This window comes from Ambystoma mexicanum, chromosome 6q, assembly GCF_040938575.1.
Source record: "Ambystoma mexicanum isolate Mex_15411 chromosome 6q, UKY_AmexF1_1, whole genome shotgun sequence".
Classification (NCBI taxonomy): Eukaryota; Metazoa; Chordata; class Amphibia; order Caudata; family Ambystomatidae; genus Ambystoma; species Ambystoma mexicanum.
Genome location: NC_090937.1, coordinates 606,268,830 through 606,286,946, shown reverse-complemented (window position 1 = coordinate 606,286,946; position 18,117 = coordinate 606,268,830). Strand labels below are relative to the sequence as shown.

The following is an 18,117-nucleotide window of genomic DNA, read 5'->3' as shown; positions in this document are numbered from 1 at the left end:
TTCTAGCAACATTTTTAACACTTCTATGAACTTTCTGCAACTCTTTATACCTTTTTTTGTTCGCCGACGTTCACGAACTGGTGACATCATCGCAGACTTTCTGGACAGTGTCTGTGACCGCATGCGCGCGGTGTGAACACGTGTTCGCAAACTTGTCTGCCATTCGTGGGTCCATGCTTCCTGAACAGTTTGAAACTCCATTTTCAGTTGATCTAGGAAATTTCAAGCTGAAAATGTACCCTAGCACAGCTCTGAGACCTATTCTTACTGATTTTCCATCTGCAATCCAAGAGAGAATACATGCTTCGAAGAATATTAGCACAACTGCTATTTAACTTCAAAAATTGCATCTGCCATGGCCATTCCTCCCCCTTAGGAACCACCACCACCAGCTGGAGGGCCAGAACAACGGAAAAAGCGCAATGATGCTGAAAAGAATCAAGAGGACCAGGAAGATGAGATAGAGGAAATGCCTTCCTCCAACACCCAGAGAGAATCATGGGTGGGTGTCCGGACATTTGGTCGAAAGACATTTGGTCGAAAGACATTTGGTCGACGGAATTTGGTCGAAAACCAAATGGCAGAATTTTTTATTTATTTATATATATATTTGTTAGGTTTTAGTTTAGGGAAAAAAAGGGTTTTTAGAATCCCCCCCCCAAAAAAAAACAAAAAAAGTGAAAATAAAAATAAAAAAATGTGACCATTTGTCTTTCGACCAAATGGTTTTGACCAAATGTCCTGTCGACCATTTTTTTTTCGACGAAATGTCTGGTAACCTCATGGGTGTGGTGGTTCTTTACCACCTTTGGGGGTGTACCAAAGGCTAAGGCTAGCAGGGTCAAATGCACTGAGTGCTCAGTGGTGGACAACCTGGGCAGTACTTCTACCGGACCACCTCCATGCACCGCCATACCAAATCCAACCACCGGGGTGCTATAAGAAGGGCTGTTCCTTTCTCAGGAAGTAGTACGCCGTCTTCCTCTACCTCATGTTCCTCAACAAATTCTGCAACACACGGGCTACTCCTGTGGGACACGAAATCCCAACAGCTACCTTGCAATCCATAAAAGAGGCTGTTGATCCATATAATAATAATAATAATTTAGCATTTATATAGCACTACAAACCCTTAGGTATCTGAGCGCTGCTTATTATTACCCACGGTGTGTGGTGCTCATATATCAACCTCGGAAGGATGAAAGGCTGAGTTTGGCCCTGCCGGGATTCGAACCTGCATCAGCAGGCTCTGCACAGATGTCAAAGCGAGCGCTCTGCTCGCTGTGCTATCGGTCCGGCCAAGACAAATGTACTCTGTATATACTGCAACACAGCACTCTGCAGAGCGAAGCAGCTTCAAAGTTCTTTTAAGGCTTTAATCAAGGAGCATGAGAAACACTGCCCCCTACCTTAGATTTAACGCATGCCCAACATCTTCCCCTGTCCACCTGCCCCTCCATATCTGTGTTTGGTGCCCATTCCCTCATTTCCCTCCCCACCTTACTTCCTGGGCTCTCCTGCAAAAAAACATCAAAATCAAAGAACACCTAAAAAAAAGGTTCCTTTAGGAACGTCCTTTCACAGTTAAACAACAATAGAATTAAAAAAATAAGGTTACAAACTCCATAAACTTTCCATTTTTCAGTAAAGTAGTCAGAATCAATAAGATTCTCCAACATTCCCATTAGCATTTTGTACTTTGCTAATGGAAATAATGGGCAATTGCATACTAGAGAAAAAGAAAAAAACACAAACAATTTTCTGTCCCAAATACTTTTCTCTAGCATACAATAAGGACCATAATCCATGGACCTTCATGACTATCTACAGTCTCCTCAGACCCTTCTCGAGGATTGCACTTGCACACCATTGCACAACACAGCCCTTCCACCCGTTTTACTGTTGTATTTGTAACACTCCCTCATTGCCTGCTTTCAAACAGTCACACATCTATCCATCAATTAGTTAAAAAAAACTCTACGTATAACCCTATCAACATATTCAACTTTACACACCAACTGCCACTTCCCTTGCTTATCCAAACAAATTGTACACACTGCTGCTATAAATGCACATATGCATTGTGCAGTAAGAGAAGTACATGAATGGAAATGGGATTAGGGATTTCCAAGTGCTCATAGGAGCGCAGAAGGAAAGTGCCAGGAGATGCCAAGGTGGGAGGCCACTGGCTAACTACTGGGGCAGAAAAGTCCCACGGGTGGGGTAGACAGCGGCCAGGCGGTAGACGCGCAAGGGTAGTGCTGAAGGTGGGCTGTACTGGTGTCCACTAGATATGGAGCTTGGAACCTGTAAGGTTCATGAGGGACCAGGCCACCAGTCTCAGTGGCAGTAGTATGAGTTACAGGGAAGTGATTAAGCAAAAAAGGAAGAGAAAAGCAGGTTTTTCAGAAGTTTCCGAATTTAAGGAAGTCCAGCTGAAGTATAAGAGGAGCAGGAAGGCTGTTACAAAGAGAGGTAGTAGCCGAACAGCAACACATGTCTCCCTCTCTCTGTTTCAAAAAGCGTTTGACAAGCAGAGAATTGCAGTTAGCAGGGCGGAGGGCTCTAGCATGGCAGTACTGGGGGAGAAAAGGTTCGAGATATTGTAGTCCCAAGCCCCTGAAAGCTTTGTAAATGATACAGATGATCTTGAAGTTCCTCCTTGCAACCACCAGGAGCCAATGTACACATTTTAGGGCTGCAGCAATACAATCTCTGGGCTTAAGGCCAAGAATAAGTCTTGCAGTCCTTTTCTAGATTAGACAAAGGGGGTGTAGACAAAAAAATGGGAGTTTAAGGAAGAGGCTCTTGCAGTAGATCAGCCTACAGAGGACCAGTGCTCTAGAGACGTTGAGCTTCTGGGGAAAGGTGAGGAATGGTAAAATGCCTGTAAGGAGGTGAAGCTGAAAGTGGGCTTTCTTTACAAGCTCCAAAATGTAAGGGGTAAAGGAGAGAGGGGACTTAAAGATGACCCCAAGCTTTGTGGCCTCACATGATGGTGAGTTTACAGGGCCCAAAGAGGGTGCCAGAAAGTAGGAGAAAAACAGGGCACAAGTGTCACAATAAGAAACATCTCCACCTTAGTGGCATTGAGACAGAGATTGTTAGCCACAGACAATGCCTCTATGGTAGTCAAACAATCAGGGATAAAAAAAGCTAGTAGAAGAAATTAATTGAGGGAAGTTTAAGGAAAGCTGTGTGCCATTAACGTAATACTAGAAATGAGAAAAGAAGAAGGACATCGGGTGAGCCAGAGGGATGAAATATATATTGAAGAGCCACAATCATAGGATAGAAACCTGGGCTAGTCTGCAGGTAGACAGAGAGGTGGTGAAGTAGAAACGGCCCATTTGCAGCTGGGAAGGGCAGTTAGTGAGGCAAACAGGTCAGCCAGTCCAGTGCCCAGTCCAAGAGGCTAAAGGTATCATGTAACCGTTTAATAAGGACAGAATGGTTGACCGTGTGAAAAGCAGAGGAGACATCAAGGAGCACTATCCTCAATTGTCCTACTATCATAAATACCATATAATTATATAACTCTACCATATGACAAATACTGTATACTCCCCCTACAGTATCTATAATTACTACACACATTTTACTATACTGGGGACTTGGCTGGGCCCCAGGAATCTGGCCACTGGCCACAATCACCACAATATAATTAAACCATATGACAAGTATGTACAATACACCGTCAAATAACAAGACTCACCCAGAGCCCCCTGCCATCCAAATGATATCTGCAGACACCAGAAGTGACTGCGGACCCAGCGGAACCTGCACACCTTTTTTCCACCTATAAAAACAGCTCCATGTCAACTTTATTCCACCCCCCATCCTTTCCAGGCCCCTTTCGACCACCAAATAATCTCAACTGTGTTTTCCAGACTTTTTCCCCACTGTGCTATCTGCGGTTGTCTGCGGACCCAACATGGCGACCATTTAAAAAAATATGATGCACCTCACGTTTTTGAGCAACCAGTCAGCGCGCATGTATGATGTCCGTGGACATCACTCCACCCACTGATTGGCCCAGACGTGTCCGTCGACCCTGAACTGGGAAGTGAGTCTGTGGACCAGACCCCAATATCACAAATTCTTTTTTACCTACTTTCTGGCCATTTTTTTAAAACTACTGGACGAATTGACACCAAATTTACAAAAGCACACTTTATTCCTAACGCACGTTTTGTGAAAATTCATCGAGCGGTTTTGGCTGTAGACGCGAGCAAAAAAGTCTTTCCATCGCGTCTATGAGGATCTCCACACATTTTGGGACCCCCCTATAACTTTCCCCCCCTAAACAAAACCGCACCAAACTTTGCAGAATCATTCTGAGGGAGCCATATCTTTTTTTGCAAAGTTTGGTGAGGATTCGTCAAGGGGGGGGCGGGGGCAAAGTTATAAGCCGCCCAAAAAGTGCTCTTTCTATGAGTTAGCCAACTTAACCATAACTACAGGGTCGCTACCCCAGGCCCTGTAATTACAATAGGAGAAAGGGAGGCTTGGGACATAGTGGTACGCATTACAAGCTTAATATTGTACCCATCACTGTTTACAACAATTCAAGGGAATGGTGATTTTGTCCGAACCAGCTCTTTCAGATCAGGGTTCAGACAAATGGGTTAGTTGGGGATATGGAAAACTGGGAGACCAGTTCTCAAAGAGAAATATCAATTAATGTAGGCTTTCTATGCAGGACTTTGTCATAGATGAAAAAGAGAGGTTGAGATATCACCATTTAAGGCACTGTGCTATGCATCCAATTAAAAGAAGGAAGCTTTGCAGCAGTTCACTGATTTGGGAAAATGGATTCAAGAGGTGAAAGGAATGAATGGGATATTTGGAAAGCTGCATGGTGTACTGGTTGAGCAGAGTCATGTTGAGGCGTGGGCCGATCAGAACAACATGGCAAGAAGACTTGAAGTGCATGGTTACATATAACATGTGGGACAAAATAAATAGGGGAGAATATGAACAAATTCTGTCTGTACACTCCACACAGAAATGCAAGTTAAGATTGTACGAAGATGGTACTACAGACCAGATAATTACATGCTAAGTTACCTGAGAAAGGGGACCGATGCTGTTGCGGATGCGACGAAAAGGGAACCCTAAGCCATACCACGAGTGAGTGCCCTAAACTCAGATCGTTCTGGCTGTAAATGAGATTGCTAATTAAATAAGTGAATGGGGGTACGTATGTTCATGACCCACTTCATACTAATTTGGGGATATCGCATGAAGATGGATGCTTGAACTAAGACTCTTATTTCAAAACTGATTCTAGCAGCTAATGTGTCTGTTGTAGTGTTCTGGGGAAAGCAGCATGGCCCCTCGGTATGTATTTGAATGAAAACTATGAGAAATCATAGCCACTTACAGCTGGATTAAGCTCACAAATGTAAAACGACCTGGGACACATTCCTTACCTATATGAATACATCCAAATGGAGACTCGCACGCCAGGCAAACTTAAAATCTATAACCTTGTTAGACTATGAAAAATGTCCAATAGTCCCAAATCAGTAAATGCCAAATGGAGGAGACATGGAGGGAAACATTACACGCCAACACCGAGTTTAGAAGCGATATATCAGTGGAAGGGGGGGTGGGCGTGGCGGGACATGGAGCATTGCACAACTATTTATACTGATTTTGACAATGTATTTTGGATATGCTCGTTTAGAAGAAGAAAAGTTTAATAAAAAGATGTATAAAAATAAAATCACTGCTGATATTCAAAAGAGGATGAGTCTAGTTTTGCCAGACCTACACCTATACCAACAGACAGGGTAGCAACTTTGCAGTGAGAAAAGATTGGACGTTTCATTTGAAAAATCTTTCTTTCCTGCAAAAGGAAAGTTGAAACATTTTAGAAATCAGATATATTCTGTGCCTAAGGAAATACTAAACATGTCATGCTTTTTATTTTTACAATTACAGGTTTGGCAGTGGATACGTCACGGAGCTAAACTCGAAGATGATAACAGCGCAGTCACGAGGAGCCTTGTCAAGCGCTTGGTTAAGGAAGTAGAGAAAGAGCTACAAGATCTGCACTGTGTCTCAGACAGGTAAGTGCCAAATCACTTACCTATCGCTTTGTGGAAAGCTGTGATTGTATACATTGTGTGTGCTCATAGCAGTGCCATGCAGGCGACTGGAGTTCTAATCCAATGTCAGGGATGTCTAACTGGGAACAAGGAGTTGTGTTGAGGTAGCTACACAAGATTGGCTGAGGAGATGGCAAAGCCTCCTCCATTCTCTGCAGATAGTGCTTTATCAGGTTTCTAGGCTCTTGATGATTCAGCCTCACTTGCTTATAGGCAGGTGGGTGGCAGAAACAGAACAAAGGCATGTGCAGTGCAGTGTATGGTAATGGGGACCAGTACGAAAAAACTGCCTCTGTGTCCGATATACATTTGGTTATTCTGTGACTGTAGCTCTGATCGGGAGATTTTTGCACAACCCTCCATTGAAGGCTGTGTAACCATCAAACCTAATGGGAAAACAGTGCGTCACCCTCAAGGAAAGATCAGACTTTTCAATGGTAAGCGGAGCAGAGCAGTCAGGCCTAATCTCATGAGGGAGGAAGGCTAGCAGGGAGGTACACTTATTCCCAATAGTCACCGCAAAAGAACACACCACAGATGTATACTGAAAAACATACACTTTCAATACAAGGTGTTAAGATGGATTTCTAAATTGTAACCTGGTGGGCAGAGGTTTAGAAGGCCACCCTACTTTAGTGGAACAGGGGAACCAAGCCAGACCAATACAGGCGGTCAAGACTAAGGGCCTCATCACGACTTTGGCGGTAACCCTTAAATCCGGCGGTCGCGCTATTACCGCTGGATTTAAGGGTCCGCCAAATCAGGACTTCTGCGGATTTCACACTAGTTGTGAGCTGGGGGGAAATCCACTGAAAATTCACGCTATTACCGCCAGTGGGAAATCCGCCAGCAGTAAGAGCGTGAATTTTCCCCATTGAGCCAAATGGGGAATGGGACATTCCCGAATGGGCTCAATGGGGAATTACATTACTGCCGAACTCGTGATCCGGCACTATTAGCCCCGGGGAGTTCGGTAGTAGGGCTAATACCGCCGGCGTTACCGCCAAAGTCGTGATCAGTCCCTAAGTCTCGGGAGGGGTGACAGGGATCAGAAGCCCACAATGAGCACACACAATAACGAACCACAGATTACTCTTAGACAAGTGTACATAAAAAATATATATACATTTATTGTCAGCTGGATCAATTGACACAAGTAAACTTCAGTCATGTAAAAACAATTACCACACAATTGGTATATTAAATAATATAAATACAGTACATTTTCTAATGCGACAAAGGAGTAAAACACAGCCACAACCTGTAAGAAGAAAGGTGAGTTAATACACTGTGAGCATTTGACAATTCTTGGGAGTCGTTCCCTAACCTTTGCAGTCCAGCCCTACGAAGTGGGGAGCTTTGTGCTCAACAGTACAGTTGTGCGTAAAAACTCATGTTCGTGCAAGTAGAACAAAAAGTGGGTCTTCTTGAGGGAGCTGTAGAGAGTGAGGAATGGGCTTCAGGTGATGAAGAATTGCTTCCTGCTATTCAAGAAGGGTCTGCTAGGCTAACCCAACCAAAAGCATGTATCTTTTCAGGGATAAAAGATTGTTGTGCCAGGGGGGTACCGGTAAGTGATGCAAGTCCTCACCGACCCTCGGCACAGTCTGGACCAAACTTTGCCAGTTTAGTCACAGTCTCTAGTAGGTTCAAGTCCTGCAGTTTCATGGTGCTCCGGCTCTCAGCGGCTGCGGGATAGGACAAACATCCTTGACAGGACAGTGCCCTTTTTTCAGCTTCTGAAGGAGATACAAAGAAAGTTCCGGTGCAGTAGGCTTCAGGGCACAGGAGGGCAGGTCAGTGGGGCACCTACAGAAACCGTCACCAACAGGACACTGACGCGGGAATCACAGATGTTTGTGGCGTTACGTACTCTCTTAATTTGGGGCCCAGAGGAGGTAGGCCTACGACTACGAATTTGACGGGAGAGGGCACGGGACCACAAGCAAGCAATGTTCCAAGTCTCACATTTCAACTGGAGACAACAGCAATTCTGCGGGACACCCCGACGTAGAGCGGGACAGTTCACTGTACGGCCCAGGAACACTTCAGAAAGGGTTCCTTCAGTGCGTAAGTATGGGGTGCCCAGGGTAGTTGGTCCCACTACTCCAAAGGGGTGAAGCCCACTTGCAGGCCTTCTTAATTGATGAAGAAAACAGGGGTTCGACAGGACAGCAGAGGACTCAGGGTGCCAAACCTTTCATTGCATCTCCGGCGGTTTCACAAGTCTGTTTCTTCATTGCAGGATACTTGGCTCCTTCTGTAGTCAGGTGATCGACCTGGGATGGATGCAGACCCCCTTCTCTTATCCAAGATTAGCTTTTCATCAAAATCAAGGACTTTCAATCAAAGATCTGCTCTCATGCAGGTATCCAAGTCGTGGACCAATCGCAGCCCGCAGTGGTCCCAGTCATTCAGGCACACCAGCCATCCTGGCACCAGTTGTGTGAATTGAGACCAGACAGTCCTAACCCACTTCCTGGGCACACACACGTGACATGCAGAAGCCTGCGAAAGAGATTGGTTTTCGGGGGAGGCTGCATGCCCAAATAAGGAAAACCCAGGTCACTCAACCTGGGGGAAGGCAAGGGACAAAATGGCCGTAGGACAGAACAAAAGGCTTTGTGGCTCAGCCATTTTCGGACGTGGCCACAGTCTTGAACCAAACGCGGTAAACGTGATGTGATCCTGTAAAAAACATATAAAAAGTAACTGCTGCTACCAGTTTATTCTAGGCACACTTGTACAATCACCAAAAAATCCTTTGAGGGTGTCTAGGGCCATAAAACAAAAAGGACCCCAGCGCACAGTACTGGAGGGTAGATTGTGCACTGTTAAAAAGTTACCAAGAAATAGCAACATAGTCGAAAACTAAGGGAAACATAGTTTCCGAGTAGTGACAGTCAGAAGGATGTGTCAGTTTCCCCCTAACAAATGAGCAAAAGCCAAGGGGAGTGCAGCTGAAGGCTGTGCTCGACTGACAAGGGAAAGGATAGCCAAACAAAAGCAAAACGTTGGGGGGTCCACAAATGGAGGAAAAATTACACATTGATGAAATCTTTCCTAACACAAGGTCACACATATAATTTCTATGTTATGGAAATTAAGTGCTCAGGTGAAACATACCACATAGCAGAGCATAGTGTGGGTATAAAAACAGTAAATTGCCAGTTAAGGCCTAACTCACCCGATTAAATAGTAAGTTCATGTCTGGTGGCACACACAGTACATATAGAAATCCACATGTAAGTTAAAGAGTAACCTCCTAGAAAGTACTACACACAGTAATTGCCATAATGTTCAGGATACAAAGGTACTGCACAGAACATATGTACATGTTTCCTACTATACTCTAAAAACAAGTAGGATACATAATACATATGAGTATCATGGATTTATAGCACTTAGAAGGAGTGGACAGGGGAGCACAATGTCCAACAGAGCCGGAGGGCTACCAAAGTTTTAGAAATACCCCCGACGCCATGCCCAGAAGGGCCTTTTATACTACAAGGAGGGAAACAGTAGCAACACCCAATGATACAATTCATATCCTCGGCAGGAGCATATACAAAGATTTAAACATTCCTAATAAACCAGGGATAGTCACTAAAATTCCATGGCTTTGTTGAGAACTCCAAGGATCTTAGGGGCAACCTAAGAAAAGGGCACAGCCCAGGTAAGTACCTTGCAGTATGTATCACCTGTGTGAGTTCCAATGTCGAGAAAAGTACCCCATAGGAAACAACTGGGCCATATCTGTAGGCTGGCCTCTGTTTATGATGAGAAGCCAGGTACGTTTAATTTCCTCTGCACAGGCATCCAAGAAAAAAGCACCCTAGCAGGCACCAGTGGAGAAGAAGCGATCCAACTGGGGGCTTGAGACCAAAAAGCCCCTGGAGCAGAGATGCAGAGCCGGATTCGGCCCCTAAAGTAAACCCAAGAGAAAGGTTTATGAAGGGGCCCTGCAGAACACGACTACGAGGGACCACAGGGACCCTGGAGGGTGAGCGTCTTGAAAAATCTGCCAACCCAGGGCTTGGAGGTAAGTACTTACAAATGTTGGTTCCTAGAAAACACCATTCCAGGAAAGCAAGTAAGTGCTTCTTTTAACAAGGCGAATGAAGGATCCGGTCAAATCCTAGGACTTGGACCCTGGTGCAAGCAATGACTCAGATGGACCAAAATAAAAAGAAATCATGCTTCACAGGACGGGGACCACCATCCAGAAGTGGAATCCGCGACACAGATTGCTCTAGGAGGACAGAGGAAAATGCACATAGCAGACCCCAGGAGCTCAGCAGGCAAACATGGATGGCACACAAGCAAAAACCAGTAACAACTACCCATGGAGCCGGAGAATGGTGGTAAAGACTCAGGACAGCCCAGAGAAGCACATTTGGTTGGGCGTTGGACATTGGGGTCTCAACATCCTTTTCAGTGATGGCAGATTCCAACCCAAGGAGGGAGACCCTTGTGGTAAACAGCAAATGCTGTTGTAAAATTGCCTGGAAAATGGACCCAGAGTGGAAGGCTTGCCTCAGCCAACGAGGAGGGCCACCAATAGATTGAGGAGGACCCCGGCACTCAAAAATACAACTGTGGCACAGCCAAAAGACACCAGTCCCGCCAGAATGGCCAGACTCAAAATTGGCTACAGGCTACAACAGTTTTTGGCATGAAAGTTGTCCAGAAGTTAAGCACACCGGCTCTCCTTACACAAATCCAGCAGAACTGACTGTAGAAACAGGGTTTCCCCTCTGTGTAGTTCCACTCACAGGTGCTAGCTGCTGCCAACCCACTAATCTCATCATGGTGTTTAAAACAAAGGTTTTCACGGCCAACCAATTAGGTTGGCTCCAAAACCAACAAAACAGCCGGACTCACTGCCAATGGACGTTTAGTGGCATGCCCAGGGCCAGGAGTCGGTCTAGACCAGCTCAAACCAGTGTATAGGGTGACATCTTAGACTCATACAGAGTCCACATGTGCACAACATCCATTTTAGGACTGCCTCTTGATTTACCTGAACAAAGGAAGCCCATAAACAAAATGGCAGAGAGCATGACCTATTAGTACTCCTTTGGCTGCCATAAAGGTACATTGGTCTACTAATGTGACTTGCACCCCTGATGAAGCCAAAAGTAAATATTAGCTGCCACCCGCCTATCCCCTGAAAGCAACGCAAGGAGATATAATCACCACAGAGCACAAAGGGGGTCCTTAAGAAGCACCACAGGGCCTGTGAGCATTATGGTGACCCAGCACCATATACTCTTAAGGAGTAAAAAAAGGGATGTAGTGGCAGAGGGCTTCAGTAGAAGTCCCTCGAACCACTAAAATACATTTATAAAACCCCAAAAATAAAGGGCAAAATACAAAAAGATTACGGGTCCCATAAAATGAGACTGTAAAACCCCCCAAAATAGAATTCTGCCCTTACACATGGTTTCAAATTGGGTCTCAACACCCACTTCAATCAGGTCGTGCAAAAGAGTGACTGTGCATTCAATAACAGAGTAATGTCAGGCATTTCATGGTCCAGTCAGCACACAGAGGTGTCTCCTAGAGAACACTATGAGTTGAAAATGGGCCAACAAAGGTGAAAAGATCTTTTAAGGGTGTTTATCCTCGACCCATGTTTCAAATCTTACCTGCAAGCAGTCGTCGAAGTGGGCGCGAGTGGTTGGCAGCGGTGCTCCTCTACTTTAAAAAAAGGTTTTCCTGCTCCTATACTTTTATTTTTAAAAGAAACCGTTCCGGAATGGTTTAGTTTTAAAATAAAAGTTAGTTGAAACTTGCACTTCTGTTCACTGCACTGAACATTCCCTTAAATAGCAGGTGTGTTTGTTTGGTGGTTTGGATTGCTCGTGGGCGGAGTGCGGCTGTGGAGTTTGTGGGGATCTCACTTCTCAAACCTATTGCTGTTGAAATGTTCTAGAAGTAGTCCATCCCTTCATTTCATTGGTTTGGTGGCAGAGAGGGGGGGGGGGCACACATACGTGGTACCCGGAAATCCTTACACTGGCTTTGTGGCAATCCTGGGAACATCACTACAGTGTATGTTTGTTAGCAAAGTACTTGTAATTGGTGAGAAAGACAGCTTTGCATATTATGCGACGATTTTAAATACACAAGACATTTTCTACTGGGATTTAGTGAAGCAAGAGCAGGTCTGGGGTACTGTGATAAAAAAAAACTCAGGTGCCTGGACTTGTTCAAGCATCAAGGCCATGTGATTTTCATTGCCATAGTCTCTTTTTGAAAGAACTAGTGGCATTTAAGACTCTCGTGACGTCGCCGTTCATACTGTGCCTCACACAATATTCATGACGTATTCCTCTGGATAAAGTTTGCAGAATAAATCCCATTTGTTTTGCATCAACCCTGCCTCTGTAAGGAAAATAAACTGTTGAGGGCTACCAGGAGCTTAAGGGACTTCTATTGGTACAACGTTCATTCATCCCTTGTTTTTTTCACAGCAATTTTTGCCGAAAATGTTTTGCAGAAAATGTTTTGCCAAAAAAAAACAGAAAATATGGGGGGTCAGAGAGGAGGGTATATAAGGGGTACGGTGGAGTGGTGGATAGGGATAAATAATAGGGCAGAGGGTTTGGGGGGACCCCCCAAAAATAAAATATCAATTCGATGATTTGTTTCAATAAAACGTTTTCGGCAGAAATTGCTGGGTAAACAGGTAAAAGAATGAACATAGAACCCTTCTCTGTAAGGTTAGGTCAGCTGGCGCACACTATTATGATATTCACCATATACTCCAGCAAATGGTCCCTAATCTGCTACGCGTGACTGAGACGCGGTTATCTGCAAACTCTGATCCGGATGTTTGCCAAATGTTACCCGATTCCTATACTACAATCCGCTGTGATAGACCCCCTCCTGGACGGGGGGTGGCCTGGCGTGAATGCATTGCACTTCCCTTAAGTGCCTGCATATTTCCATCGAACATTCCTTGCCATGTGAAGTTGCAATGGTAAGGGCACAAGTGGCTCTTAATGTGTCCATACATCTTGTACTGGTATATCGAGCACCCTCACGAAGAATAGCTAGCTTTGTGACAACCTTCTCTCAGATCATTGCTGACTTGTACTGAAACACCCTGATCTGGTTTTGTTGGGGGATTTCAATCTTCATCCCAATGACCCCTGTGACCTATATGCAAAATATCTGGTGGCAAGTCTGACCAACTCTTTGTTCAGTTTTCGCAACTCCCTTCCTACTCACCGTAGTGGAAATACCCTTGATCCTATTTTTTCTGAAAAAAACTTACGGCTACCTTTGCTCCCCTCACAGTATTATGATCAGGCCATTTCTTGCTACCATTTATTGTGACAACTTGAGTCTGCCTAGCGAAGGCTTCTCACTGTTTCCAGACCTGACGGTTCTGGAGCGAAGTGGACCCCTCGCTAATGGCAGACCATTTGGAGGAAGCTATTAACTACTTTATAATGGTGGATAGACAAGAGCCCTGTACTGCTCTTCTCAAGGCAGTGACTAAAGTAACTGATGCCTTGGCACCAATAGAGCCTCGGTTTGGTCAGTCAAAGCCCTCCCCGCCTTGGTACACTGACAACTTGCAAGCCTGGAAACAAGGGTGCCATTGCATGGAGCGGAGATGGCTGGTCAATTATGACCCGTAAGCTCATTTAGCTTACAAACATGCAGTATCACACTACCATAAGATGCTTGTTCTGGAAAAATAAATGTTTTATGCTAATCGTATTACGAGGCAACTTGTTCCTCTCAGGAGCTTTTCAAAGAACTCTCCTCCCGTTCTCCAATGAAGAAAGACCAAACGCCTGATTCTCAGGCACAATGTGAGGCTTTCAATGTCTTTTTTTCTGATAAGATTAGCCGCATTCAGCAGTCCATTATCGATCAGACTCTGCCAGGATGAAAGTCTTTGCAGCAGAGGCGTGTGCACCCATCCACTTTTGGATGGGTAACAGCAAGGAAGAGGAAGATAACAGCAAGTATTCTGATTTTGAAGGTGATGAGTTCTGGTGGTGTGGTGTCCTCCAGTTTTGAATGTGTTCCTTACAGGTAGCTAAGTGGACGTTTTTGATAATGTAATGTTTTTTAATAACTCAAAGTACGCACCCACCCGAAGGTCTCCAGGCACTGGTCGTCTGCAACAAAAATGTAATTATTAAACAATAATACAGAAAGAGATGAGCCATGCGGGACACTGCATGTAATGAAATGCAAGGTGCAGGTATGGGCAATAGGGCTACTGCACAATGCCAGCCCCAGCAGTGAAAGTGCAAGATAACAGAGTGTCTAATGCTGCCAACAAGTGAATCACCGTCCGGTGCCCTGCAAGATCCTCCAATACAGCGACAGCTCACTGGAAGAAGGCCTTGCTAATGCCCATCTAACCAATTTGCAGATGTAAAAACGTTAATGCGCTGCCCCATCACTGCCTCTTCCAGGAACTTAGCTGAAGTGGCAACAGAGACGCTGAACAAGCCGAAAAGGTCAAGGTCGCCTCCAGAGTAGGCTTTATACCAGAGGTCGCACAATGACCCGTTTTAGGCATCTTAGCAGACACGCTTAGTCCGCAGGGAGTATATGCACAGCGTGAGAGTGCCTAGCTGAAAGCACTCTTGCTGGCTGCAGAAACACTGAAGGGCTCCTCGGATCAAGAGATTCATTTCGTTTTACTTTCACAACCTCTACCCATAGATATGGGGAGGAGACATCTCTTCCGCCTGGCTGATTGCCCCATGAAATGCCTGGAAGCTGTTCATCTCATTGCACATGGCTTGTCTTATGTTCCACAAATGATGCTGCGACTTCCGTTTAATCTCGTTAACAATTTGGATCACTTCTTTCTGTTCTTCATGAGCCAGTTGCTTTTGAGACAAATGCTTGTTTTTTTGTAGAACCAGTAACTACGTTTTATTTCCAAACTGTATTAAGTAGACATCTGTGATTTCTGGGGTGACATTTTTCGTGCATTTGTGCTCCAGCGAGCAGCACAAGGATTCTCCTTTGGGTAATATGCCTACAGATCATGGCGCCCGATGCTGATTCGTTCGCCACCAATTAGTTTCACAGGGCAAGTTTGATCGAGCAGCAGCCAAAGCGCCCAGTTTTGGAAAGCTGATAACAAATCCTGCAGGGTTACGGATAATGGTGCAAAATAAGGCAGGGTGGAGCACGAGTACAGACTGTGCTAGTTCCATTGGAAGAGTACTGACCTGTGGTGTGCTGTATTGTTCAGGCAGAGAACAGTTCTTACCACCAGTGTGACCATAGAATGCATACTCGTGTCTGTTTGGTAAATGGGACAGTGCATTGCTTACTCTGCTGCAGGTCTGGGTTGAAGCTACAATAACTCTGTCCTCTTAGCTCCTACACCTGAGGGGTCTGTGAGCATGCAACGTGGCAGCAAATAGATAACAGTCTTCTTTCCCATTGCTGTCAAGATGCTGCACAGAGTATAAACCTACTTGCATCCTAATTGATGCCTGTTAACCTCTGAATCCCTTTAAAACTGAAGTTATTTTCTTTCCATCCGTCTTCCCTTCCTCTTTCCTTCCGTCCTGTTCTTCCCTTCTCAATACTGCTTGGGATCTTGAAGCACTCCTAGACTCTTCTCTCACCTTTTCTTCTCACGTGCAGTGGCTTATTTAGGCTTTCTGCTGCCCTAGGCCCAAATAAGTGCATGCACCCCCCCCACCTTTAATTCACCCCTGCCAGACTCTGCACAGTCACGAGATTCCGCCCTTTCAACAAACCCTGTCAGCGTTACCCAACCTATGCCCCTTCACCCCGATTTTGTGCCCCATTTTGGCTTCATAACATTATAAAGGTTGCAGGGATTAGAAGGTTATTGCTTCCTCTCTGTTCAAGCTTGACATCTTCTATGTTATGTTGGTTGAAAAAGTGTTTTCAGATCTCTGATACCCAAGATTTGGAGAAGGCAATGTGTTCTACAGTTGAGTTCACTAGAGATAATTGTTATTTCTAATTGTCTACTTTCAGTTATGTCTGACAACAATCTTTTAAAGGAAGTGATAAGAACATAAGCTGTCTGCTAACTGGCCACAAGTGAGAGAAGGTTGGAATGAGGAATTTTGGTTTCAATGCTAATATCTGTTTTCTCACCCAAATTGCCTGCCACCACTCTGAGAAGCACTTAGACTGGTCTGTAATATTAATGCAACATAACTACATTTCTACATCCAATCGTGTCAAACGGTGAAGTTTACATATGAAATATATGCAAGTGGTGCGGGCACATCTTATAAAAATGTTCAATAAAAAGAATTCAACCCCCTTCTTAAAAAGGCAAGTGACCTGCTGCAGCCGATGTAACTCCAATCCCCTGGGCAGGAGCACCATTAAAATATGGCAACATCTCAAGTGAAACTTGTAAACTCTGCCTGGGCATAGACACCTCTGCAGAGTAAAGACAGTTGGCGAAGGTTCTTGTAATCTTTGGCGGTGCATTCTCACAGTGGAGTAATGGACAAGGGCGACCCTGACCATTCATGTGCGAGAAGCAACAGCATTCCGCGTGGCTGTACAATGCAGGCACCTTTTATAACAAATGAAGTGGTACATACTGTTTACATCATTGCTGTTTGTGCAATTGTTCAAAATACCCCAAACTCCAAGAGTAAAATTGAGCACTGTATCGGGACTTCCAGCACAATATCACTTTATTGAGTGTGGTTTAGGCTATGGGTCTTGCCAGCTTGCGTTTACGTTAATTTAAAATGTTTGTTAACTCTGGTTGGTTGGACTGTACAATACATAGGAACATTTTAAGATCTGTGGGTATATATACATATATAGGTGTCCTACTGTCGTTTGAAGTACTGTTTCACAGTAAAAGTCCTACCTTGTTTTAAAATATAATTAATGTAACAATTACTTATAAGCATCACAGTTATGCATTGTGTGAAATACTTTGGTTCTCCTGCTAGTACTGAGCGTGCAGCAGAATGTCATCAACAGCAGGGATGCCATTTGCCTCCTTATCACTGAGCAGCTTCTGTAAAGATGGCTGAATGGATATCTTTAAGTGATACCTTTACAGCTGTGAAACAGTGTGTTCCTTTTTGTTTTCCCCTCTTTATGGCGTTGGGTATCCAGGTTTCTTGATGCACTTGCGCATGCAGATTTACTCTTTGCCATTTTAACTTCTCTATGATCTATTTCATGCTTGCACCTTTTGGTTGGCCTCAGACCTCCGAAATGTGGGGTCGGGGAGGGAAATGAGTGCTTGCTTCTGAACATCATTTTAGTGCCACCTGTGCGAACTCTGTGCTTGACTTCAGCATAGGCATGCGTTTAATATTGTAAAATGATGCATCATTTTTAACCTTTACTCTAATTTTTGCATCGGTTTAAAACATGCATGTTGTGTATTTGAATATAAAAGTAATTGCTTAACACAGTGTATGTGTGTATTGATTCGAAATAACTCCAAAGATAATGTGAAGTGGCACCATTTTGGGAAGATAAGAATGACCAAATATCTTTATATCTGTCATATATGCCTGTGAGAGTTGTATGACTGAATCACTAAATACCTAAAGCATGCTGGGTTTGGTACGTGTTTCCTTTTTTCTTTTTAAACAAAAGACACCCTAACAATAAAGCTTTTGCAAATATCAAGCATACATACAAGTTTGGCCATCAAAGACTTTAGCAGTCAGAGTGGAATGACTGGTAACAGCTCTAAATGAATCGCAGTGTTGTGGATCAGCCAGACTTGATGAAACAAAATTGGCTTTATATAAAAAAGAAAATGACAAGCAGTAAAGTTAAAATAAACTGCAATAAATAGCTGCTCTTCTGGCAATATGCCACCCTATACCTGGGTCTAGTCGGCTTTGTTGTAAATACGTCAACGCTCACATGACTTCTATTTCAAATGCTGATTTCAACTATTTACAATCCACAAAATGTGTCCTTTACTTTCCCTTACTGCCACAAAAATTCTTATCTTAACATGTGTCTTTTCTCATCT

General features: G+C 44.3%; 1 protein-coding gene across 6 annotated transcripts in view; it reads left to right on the top strand.

The window, feature by feature from the left end:
• The window catches only part of LOC138516167 (malate synthase-like), a 494,080-nt gene that overhangs the window by 386,732 nt on the left and 89,231 nt on the right, over positions 1–18,117 (top strand). For all 6 annotated transcript variants that reach the window (XM_069631088.1, XM_069631089.1, XM_069631087.1 and 3 more), the window contains one exon: positions 5,950–6,077. In XM_069631088.1, the coding sequence (XP_069487189.1) occupies positions 5,950–6,077 (128 nt within the window). The remainder of the gene's footprint in view (positions 1–5,949; positions 6,078–18,117) is intronic.